Source organism: Sturnira hondurensis, unplaced genomic scaffold (genome assembly GCF_014824575.4).
Source record: "Sturnira hondurensis isolate 20B ecotype Veracruz unplaced genomic scaffold, ASM1482457v3 Scaffold0000396, whole genome shotgun sequence".
NCBI lineage: Eukaryota > Metazoa > Chordata > Mammalia > Chiroptera > Phyllostomidae > Sturnira > Sturnira hondurensis.
This window is the reverse complement of record NW_028073027.1, coordinates 371,167-381,599: the sequence shown is the minus strand read 5'-3', so window position 1 is coordinate 381,599 and position 10,433 is coordinate 371,167. Positions and strand designations below refer to the sequence as shown.

Genomic DNA, 10,433 nt, shown 5'->3' with positions numbered 1-10,433 from the left:
TAGAATGTCCCTGAAGGGTTCATTTATAACACCTAGGATATACCTAACAAGTTCATTATGTGGCATGTGGCAATGTGTGCAAAGAAAGAACTGTCCCAAATAAATTTACAAAGTTAAAGAAAAAAAAAACTGTTCCAGAGAAGTCTTTGGCAAGACAAGGCTAAGCTGGTGAGCAAGCCTAGACTCTCCCATTTATAGGAACAATAAGAGAGACAGAGTGGGTCTCCATAGACTGTAGACATCTTCCGATAGAACGGCAAGGGCTTAATGCTTTAGGAAATAGTTCTGGGCTAAAACTAAAACAAAGTGAGGGTTTAACTCGTTGCTCTGACACTATCTGGCAGTGAGACCTGAGGTAAGTCACTTTCACATTGGGGTCACATTCCAGCAGGGAGCATAGCCATAGATGGGTAATTATAAGAAAGTTTGATAAGCACCTGGCAAGGACAGGAGAGCCAGTAACGGAGACTCTGAGAGCAGGATAAAGCCAATGTAGCAGGCAGGAGCAGGAAGGTTTGAGGAAGGGTTAAGTCCCCAGGGAAAGGAGTGGGAATGAGTGGGGACGTTGAACCTTAATCCTACAGAATCCAAGGCAGGTCACTAAGGAAAATCTCAGGGCTCGTTATTACAAGACCAGGTGCCAATGGAAGCCTCTTCTTCAGTTAGAAGTCATTGTACCAGACAGCACAGGTGGATTACCTGAGAGTTTTATTTTAAGTCAGTTACTTGGGGCCCACTCCCCAAAATTCTGATTCTATTGATCTGCAGTGGAGCCTGGGCCCTGATATTGCTTTAAAAGCTCCCCGGTATTTCTCCAGTGCAGCCAGGGCTGAGAACCTCTGTAAACAGAGATCTCTGAAAGACAGGCTCTGCCCTCTAGTGTCCACTGGATCCCAACACCCAAGTCAGGGTTTGCCAGATACAAGGTGCTCAGGATATGTCGCCTGAACAAAGAGATGAATGGTGTGTGACTGAAGCAAAAGAAGTATGGAGAGCACGGGGGCGGGGGGGGGGGCGGGGGGGCGGGGGGCCGGCCTGGGATGGGAGTAAAAGACAGAAAACTGTACTTGAACAATAATTAAATTAAAAAATCTAATTTAAAAAGTCACCAGACAGTTACTAGAATTAGAGTAAAGGCGGGAATAAGACTGACCTTGTACTGAGTCCCTGACCAAGGGCTGCCTGCATCCCTCTTGACTATGGATACATTTGGACCAGACCTTGAAGCTGGTGGAAGATAAGGCCTTATGTGAGGATCCCAGAAAGGAAAGGGGGGGGGATGGGTCCAACAGCCCATTACAGATCAGAGACAGTATGGTGACTCTGAAGCACACATTAATGACTACTAAACCCGATTGAAGATATCCCATCTTTATTACAACATCCCATCTTTATACAAGTGGCCCTCTTCCCTCCACTGCTATAGATGGGGGTGACTTTTCATTATAAAGGGGAGCAGCAGGGGATGGGGGGAAAAGAGCCAAATTATTAAGAGAGGTAAGGTGGACAAGGAACCTCAAAAGTATAGAGTGGCACTCCATCTCCTGCTTTCTGCCTCCCACCACACCCCACTGTGTACCCCTATTATCAGAAAGTCTTTTCTCCTGCCACTCTAAACCATACTGCATCCCATTTTAGAAAGGTGTAAGACCCTGCCACATATCTAAGCACTTGTGTATGGGCACATCTTTGATGCTGACTCTATTGCCGATGACCCCCATCCCTGTAGTTCTAGGTGGACAGCTGATGTTGGTGAGAGGGCCTAGGCATGGTCAATGTGAGAAGACCTCTCAACTAGAGTTTCAGCAAAGAGCCCGGAAGACCAGGCCCCTGCTCCAGTGCTTCAGCCATCAGAACTTCTGAGAGTCAGTCAGACTTGATCCCTGAACTCCGAAAAGCCTGTTACAATTGAGAGTCATTGTATTTGTTTCCTAGGGATTTGTACTTTGCTTCTAACACTCTACCATCTAATCTTCCCCTAAATTCTCTGCCAGTTCAAGTACAGTGGTTGGGAAGCCTAGCTCTATGGGACTCCACCCCAAGCAACATCTCTGAGCCAGACAGACCCCAGAATTCACCCAAAGTGAAAGGAAGCTGGGAGCCTGGAAAAGAGAAGCAAGGGACCCTGTGGACCCAGCAGCAAAAGGACAACCCTAGTGACCCCACCTCTCTTTCTTCAAAAGGAACTTCTGCTGTGTACATGAAAGCAGAGCTGTGGATGGGGCTTGTACACTAGGCAGACATGAATCTAGGGCTATATCTCCAGATGGAGATAATAGGGGGTAGGGGTGGGACTTAACAAGGAAACAAGGATGCACTCATCGCTGTGGAAAGGCCTTTAGAGATCTCCTAGTCCTGTAATCTTCAAACTTTTTTTAAAGCAGTTCATCTTTTTTAAACAAAATTTTAAATGGAACTTCATCTAAGATGGAGCTGTTCTGACCAAAGAAACATGAGGAGGAGGCAGAAGCTGGGGATGGGTGGTTTCACCAGTACGGAAGACCCACTCACTCAGTCTACCTTCCAAATCCAAAAGTCCCTCAGGCACCTGTGCAGAAATTTGGGGCCCTGGGTTTCCCTTGGAAAAACCAATGGTCTAGCCCAACCCCATGACATCATAGATGGAAAAGTTGGGTGATCTCTCCAGGGAATTCAATGAGTCAGTGGCGGCATCAGTGTTAGAACTTAACCCCATTCCCAGCCCAGGTCTCTCTTCGCCCCTCCCACTAGCTGGCTGGCCCCCTGGCCTTGGGTCCCTACAGTTCCTGGGGCCCACGAAAGGAATCTTAGACTGAGCTGCGGAAGGAGAACTGCAGATAGATGATCAACAGTAGAACTGTGGCCCAAAACAAGCACCAGGGGACAGAGAAGAAGTTGCAGCCAGAACCCGTCTCGGCTTCTGGCTTGGAGGGGCTAGGTGGCGGCTTGAAGGTGTAGGTGGTCGCCTCCTCTTCCAGCAACTTCTGGCTGGGCTTCCAGTGCACGATGCCCTCTTGGCAGGCCTCACAGAACTCGCCACGGTGCCGTCGATTGTCTTGGCGGCTGGCCACGTGGATGCGGTAGTGACCGCCAGGCTCACCGTAGCACTGCTCCCGCAGACTGGTGATGAGGTTGTCCACCAAGGTCTCGATGTTCTCCTCCAGCATGCTGGACTCGTCCAGCCTCGCGGTGCCGCACTCATAGCACAGCTGCTTGAAGACGCGCATGCGCACTGAGCCTGCTCGCTGGGCACGGTCCAGGTACATGTGGAAGAGGATGACCACATGGGGCGACTGCCAGGTGTGCCAGCACCAGGAACAGTGGAATCTGCGGGGTTTGGGGAGAAGAGGAGAGGATGAGCGGAAGCAGTGGCAACAGCTGCAGTTAGCGGGTTAGGCGGTGTGTTTGTGGTCACCTGGGTTCATTATTTTTCCCCAGGAGGCTGCCCAGCCTGCCCCCGTGTGTGTGCTCCTAGGCCCAGAGCGAGCTGCTTAAGATGCACCTGGCATCCAGCAACTCGCTGTCAGTCACCAGGACCACCTCCTCTGTGCGCTGCAGAGGCCTCAACTTCCTCCACCCCAATGCACTCAGGCCTTGCCCGTTGGCTTTTGCCTCTGGGCATCCTTCCTCATCTGTAAAACATGCCAGTGCACCACATGAGTGGGGGTAGCCTGCGTCATATAGGAACCGCATGATCTATCCACACATTCTTACCAGTGTTAGTCAACACTGGCCAATCCAAATCAGGCTAGATCCAATCAGGAGATAATGATACTATTGTCAATTCTCAGCCTCCAGAGTGAGCTGGCTGGGGCCAGCTGGAGATCACAGGTCACCGGCCAGTCTGGAGGACCTCAAGCCCTCCTCACGTAGCCCCAGAAGCCTTCCCACTCTTGTAGAAGCTCCTGGGCCCTACCAGGAAGTGTCCAACCTTTAGCACCCCCAAGTGTCCAGTTATTTACACACCTTCTATCAACAAATTTAGGGGCTTCAAGTTTTCATTCTCATTACCTATTTTATTCACATCCTTTGAGGACTGTTTGCCCTCTCTCAGACTGAACTACAAAACTTGGGTTGGAAAATGTCCAGGCCTTTGTTATACTCTAAGGCAGAGAGAATAAGAAAGCAATCTGTAAACATGTAGTTCATTAGACACAGAGCCAGTACCTAGCACATTGCAGGTACCCAATAGATGTTTCTTGAATTGAGTTGAATAGACTGAACCAGGGCAGGAAGGAAGGCCTTGCTTCTGACCCTCTGGCAACAGCATTCAGCATCTCTGTCTTATGTCCAAAAGGTAAGTTTTTACATAATAGACCCCCAGTCAAGAGTGATGGAATCACCTTGGATATTATTGTACAATACACTGTACATATCTAGGGGTCTTTATGAAAATGATGACTTTTGACTCAGTAGGTCTAGATTGGGATGCACGCTCTTCATCTTTAACAAGTTCCAGGGGATTTTGATGCTGCTGGCCCAGGAAGCACAAAGCAAGGAAGGATCTAGGCTAACTCCTCCTTTTGTCAATGGGCAAGTGGGATCCAAGAAGGACATTGAATTGCTGAGGCGCATCGGAGCTAAGAGGAGAGCCAGTTTCTAGCACACTTCTTGCGTTCAGTATTTTATATTAAGTCAAGCTGAATTACATAGATTAAAATAAAACTGTCCCAGGAAAAGAATACTTGGCCCCCAATAAATCTCCAGCCCTCTTTCTCTTAACCATGTTAAGAGATGATGAAAACCTGAAAGTACATAAAATGCAGAGTTTAGAACTAATTACTACATTCCACCTCCTTCATAGAAGGGAAGAGTTGGGCTCAGGGAGGGAAGGTTACCCAGGGGCTCAGTGGAAGAGCAGGAACCAAATTTCAGTGTCCTGACTCCCAGTTAGGAACTCTTTCTCTGCCTCCAGACTGAATGGACCCAAGAGTGAGACTGACTCTTAGTACCTGGGTTCCCCATGTGTCTGTCTCCTCTTGGAAGGTGCCCTAGTTGCTGCCTGTGGGGCCCCTATTTATTGGACTACTCACCTGCCTGAGGCATGCAATTCCAGGTACTGCTTCCAGCCAGGAGCCAGCACATTGTGCTTGAGGTTGGGGTCTATGATGAGGTCCCAGCTGTCAGCCGGCTTTGCTGCCTCCATCTTCTCATAGAAGACTTTTTTCCATTCACCTGTGGTCACACTTTTACACATGGTCTCGTCAGTGTCAGTGGTGAGGGAGGGCAAGCTGCACTTGAGGGAGGGCAAGCTGCACTTGAGCGAGAACACAGGGAGCGACGGCAGGCGCAGGGCAGGGCAGCGTAGCCTCCACGGTCTAAAAATCCTCATCTACAGGACCAGGAAGAAGCAGGACCAACTCCCTCCTTTGTCCACAGAGGAACCTGTTTCCACGGCAACCAGGCAGGGCGCCAGAGATAGAGCTTGGGGAAAAGAAAGTCTCCGAAAGGGTGTTTCAGAGCCCTGAGGCTGCTGAGGCAAGCTTTGTGTTTCTAATGACCCAAAACAGAATGGGGGTCCTGAAAGGAGGCTGAGTGTCAGACCATCTCACTCTGGCCTGCGAAGGGCATGCAGAGATGTGGACCCGGGAGCTTGCTCAGCTCCACTTTGCTGCCCCTGGAGAAATCATCAGCATCTGGCTGCTATGGTAACCATGATGCCTTGGGGAGCCAAGGAGAAATAAGGGAGGAGAAGATTAAACCTGTTAATAGATGCAGCAATAATAATAAACTCTCTCTCTCTCTTTACCTCTACCCATCTTGTGAACAGCACTTTGCCAGTTACAAAAACTATTGGAGGTCTGTTGATCCACAATTTTTATTACCACTGTACAGACCAGAAGCCTGGGACTCACCTGTCTTATAAATGGCAGAGCTTGTATCCCAATCCAAGTTATTAAGCCCCTACCAATTTGTTATTATTCATTTCAAACATACCCATATGCCAGGCTCTCTGCCAGCTTCTTGTAACTGGGAATGTTCCCACTAACCAAAATGCAACAGGATCCATGCTGTGACACCCGTTTACAAGAGGAGCCCAATGCCCAAAGGTGGGAGCCATTGCATCAGCCTGGCAGGAGCAGAAAAGATGATTTTCAACTTCACTATAGAAGAGGAACACAATATCCATGGGGAAAGCAGCCTTTACTCTAGGTTCCTTTCCTGCTATGTTTTAATAAATTATTTTCCCTTTATGAAGGTCATTTAGGTTTATTGTAGAAAAATTGGAAAATACAGATAAAATAAGGCAAAAGTAAGACTCCTCCTAATAACCATGCTCAAGATTATCACTGTTAATATTATGATATACACACCTTGCCTGCCATTTCCTGTACGTGTGTGTATGCATATATGGGTAAGTATACACACATTCTGTACACACTGTGATGTATTGTTTAAGTAACAGTATTTCATGAATAGTTTTCTAGGTCTTTAACATTATTCCACCTTGTATGCTGCCTAGGTCTTGTTGTTATGTGGTTGAGCATAATTTATCTAGCCAGTCTTCTATTTGGAGACATACATTTTTTTAAATCTCTCGCAATTACACTCTTGCTACCTATTTGTATAAAATTTACGTAGGAGACTCATGGGCATGCACTCTAGGCATCGGAGACTGCTTTCTGCAGTTGGAAAACACTTTACCCTTGCAGAAGCTTTGTGTGGCTAGAAGAATCTGAGCTGGCTCTTCAAACAGCATGACTAGAAACAGCCTGTACCTCCTGAAGTTTAAGGATGCAAAGAAGGGTCTATATCTCCCATCTAGTTCTGGAGACCACCTTCCAAATGCTTGCCCTGCCTCTATATGAGTATTTGATGCTTTGATGTCCTTTACTTTAGCCTCAGTGTATTCATCTTAGCAATAGGGTGATTAGGAAGCAGTATCTGTAGTGACTAAAAGCAGGAGCTCTGGAATCCCTTGCCTGTGGTTTTTGTTAGTTTGTTTTCTCTTTTTTGAGGGTGGGGGTGGAGAGAGATTGTTTTTGTTCTTTGTATATCTTATATCTTCCCAGGTAGCTATTCTAATATATTTAATGTGTGTCACTCATTCTGGTAAAACAGGTGCTTTCATAAAATGTAAATATATTTTTTAAATTGTATAGTAACAGCAACCGCTCTATAGTATTGACTAGGTATCAGGCGTTGTCCCAAGTGCTGAGTGCATGTTAATCTGTTTTATCCCAATAACCTCTGTAGGTAGTAACAGCAGCTAGAGCTCCATTTTTCATGTGCATAAGTTAAGCAGAGAGGTTAGATAACTTGTACAAGAATCAAAAGCTAATAATTAATGGAACTGGGATTTGAACTCATATGAGTGTCTCCAATGCACCAGCTTAATCACTACACTGACCAGCATGGAATCTAAAAATATGTGCTAAATAAATGTATATTTCTACATTTCATCAGCTGGATATTGTCATTCCAGACTCCAAGAATTGAAATTTATATCCATTCAGCAAATGGCTCACTGGGCCATGCTGAGACCATTGTCCCCAGGAAGAGGAGTGAGGTATATTTGACTAGTCAGGCTCCCTGTTCCTATTATGCCACCTCTGCTGCTGAACCTAAGGGAGCAACAGAGTCCACAGACTCCTGATGTGCAGTGTCAGTATTTTATTAATGCCAAAAATTCAACTTGAAACCTTACCAAAGACTATACAGTGCATAAAGCCATCTCTAGGTACACCATTCCTGCAAAGCCATAATCACTTGATGACAGGCATCCCGGTGCACTGTACAGAGCACTGAATTGGAAGTCAGAGGATATAAATATATGTCTCAGCTCTGTCCTTGGCTGGCTCTGTGATCTTGGGCAACTCAGTTCTCTTGGCCTCAGTGTGTCCATCAGTTTAGTGAAGATTTAGACTAGGTGGTCACACTCTCCCCCCTGACTGTGACCATATGTGATTTCAAAGAGATTTATACTTAGAAATCTGAATCCTAGGAGGGCAGGAGGTAGGATAGAGGTTACTGGATGGAGGAGGGAAGCTTCTAACCAGGCATTGCAGGCAGTGCCTCGAGGCAGGGTCTGCCTCTTTGGGGACTGCTACATAGCTAACACGTGGAGAGGTGTCACTCCACTCGCTTTGTACAGGACACAGTGAAAAGGACAAAAGTTAAATCAGAGCCACTGGATGCTAACCCTGGAAAGGATTTTGAAGTTCACTGAATTATTTATCCTTCAAGTCAGTATTTTTGCCTCTGAATTAAGGCAGTCAGAGCCCAGAGAAGTAAAGTGACTTCACCAGCCTCAGAAGTGTGAGGGGAGATGTCTCAGGTTGCAGTCCTCAGCCAAGGTGAGAATGGAGGCTGAGGACATTCCCAGAAAGTGTGCGGAGCTCAGAGAAGCTTATAGAACTTGTCCTGGAGCCTGACTGCATAGCCCAACACCGGGAACAAATTCTCTGGAAATATTTTGCATTTGTTGCTACAGTAAACATTATGATGAAAAACAAGAACACAGAAAGTAAGGATCAGCAGAGCTGTGCATGTATGTGGGTAACCAGCTGATGCAATCCCCATCGGCACAAATTAGGTTTAATTTAGAACCTGAGCTTGCTATGTAGAGGCCAATGCAGTGCACCCTTTTGTACAGCAGAATGGCTTATCTGACAATAATAATATTCCTATCAAGACAAATAACCCTATGGTATTGCAACTTGCCCTCTATCAGAAAAGCTCCGATGCCCTGAAATCTACTTGAGTTTGCCAGTCTTGATAGATATCTTTGAAGCCCATGGCCTCACCTTGGCTAATTTCTTAAAGTTTGTGATATGAATAATTGAAATCCATAAAATGTTTTAAAACTAAATTTCAACTAGAAAATAAAGTGGTGGAAAACGCCAGAAAGAAAACCATGCCTCTAATATGTTGTTTGCCTCAATAAGAAATATTTCATAAAGCCTATTCTTTTATTATTGTTTATCAAAATGTTGCAAAAATAAACATTGTGACTCTTGAAATGATGCACCAATGAAAAACAATTCTTATATAGGGACAATTCCAGATTCTTACGGGGCATTTGGGAAGGCCAAGTGGGGGAGCACATTTGGTGGCTACATCAATGATCAGAAGTTTCTACCGGCACTCGGGCCCAGGGAACCAAAATCTAACTGTGTCTGACAATTCCACAACAAAGAATCTTCTCGAAATGCCCCTCCCTTGCTGAGCCCGAACAGTAAGCTCCTCCAGGACCTATCAGTTTAGTGGTTCAGAGAGGCCAGGTAGTAGTTTCAGCTTTCACTTTAATGGAACCATCGTTTTGTTCCCTGGTGGAAACATTCCTCCCTTGGGAACCAAGATGCCTCAACCAGCAGAGTCCAAAGTTGTGGGGATGGGAAGCAAAGAATAAAACAAAATACAAAAAGTATATATCAATAGTGTGTCTTAGGGGTAATTTTGAGAGAGCTTTCTTAATTCTTGGAGCTGGAAAAAACAGCACCAAACCTTGGCTGTTAAGTTGAAGCATATGCTGCATCCTGGAGAACATTACGCCAACCCCACAATGTGCCATCGCCTAGATGGTCCTATAACTGAGTCTTCCAAAGGCCATCCTACTGTTCAATCAGGAAAACTGCTTCAGGGTGATGGGAGATAAGGTAAGATGAATGAGTTCCATGAGGTCATTGCCAGATTCCATTTGCTTTAAAATGAGTTCCTAGTCAGAAGCAATGCTCTACAGAACATCAGTGGTAATGGTAATGGTAATGGTAATGGTAATGGTAATGGTAATGGTAATGGTAATGGTAGGGTATTCTCTAAGTCCACTGCTGGGTGTCCAAATGCCATTAGCAAAAATCAACACTGAATCCTTGATAGGGGCACAATTCAGTGAGGGAACATACAGTTTGATTACATTGGACTATTTCCATCAGGGAAGAGGCAGAATTTTGTTCTCACTGGAGTAGATAGTTGCTTTGGATATAGGTTTGCCTTCCTTCTTCACAATACTTCTTCCACTTGTGAACTTTCAGAAAGCCTTTTTCACCATAATGGTATAACTCCACTTTGATCTCTCAACTTACCTGCTTTGGCTTCCTCACTGCGTGGTGGTTGATTTCAAGAAGGAGAATTCCAAGAGGAAGGAAATGGAAGCTGCCAGTCCTCTTAAGTAAAGGGTTAGAAATCCCAGAACATCACTTCTGTCATATTCTATTGGTCAAAGCAAGAGCCAGATTTATGAGGATGGGAAATAAGCTCCACCTCTTGATGGGGAGCTGGCGTGTGCCTACAGGGAGGGAAGGAATTAGCAGTGGCCATCTTTGGAGACCATCTACCTCAGTGCCCAATCATTTTTCCTTACCATCCAAAAGGATTACTGCTTTTAGACAACTATGGAAAATTCTGTAAGTAGAAATTGGCATTATTTTGTAGAATAGTAAGCTAAGAATCAGAGAGGCACAGTAGCCAAACAGTACACTAAATCCTGCAAGCCTAAGCCCAAAATATAGCCA

General features: G+C 45.7%; 1 protein-coding gene across 1 annotated transcript; it reads right to left on the bottom strand.

Annotated features, from left to right (window-relative positions):
* Window positions 1-1,355: 1,355 nt before the first annotated feature.
* Window positions 1,356-5,514, bottom strand: RTP1 (receptor transporter protein 1). The gene is made up of 2 exons (XM_037040630.1): window positions 5,013-5,514; window positions 1,356-3,306 (listed from the first exon to the last, which is right to left on the bottom strand). Exons 1-2 carry the CDS (start codon window positions 5,309-5,311, stop codon window positions 2,787-2,789), a joined length of 819 nt encoding a protein of 272 aa, XP_036896525.1. The 5' UTR covers window positions 5,312-5,514; the 3' UTR covers window positions 1,356-2,786.
* Window positions 5,515-10,433: the final 4,919 nt, after the last annotated feature.

Coding starts and splice junctions, on each gene's coding strand:
- RTP1 (XM_037040630.1), bottom strand. CDS start 5,311: ATGAGGATTTTTAGACCGTGGAGGCTACGCTGCCCTGCCCTGCGCCTG. Junction 3,307..5,012: donor GAATTGCATGCCTCAGGCAG/GTGAGTAGTCCA, acceptor CAAACCCCGCAG/ATTCCACTGTTCCTGGTGCT.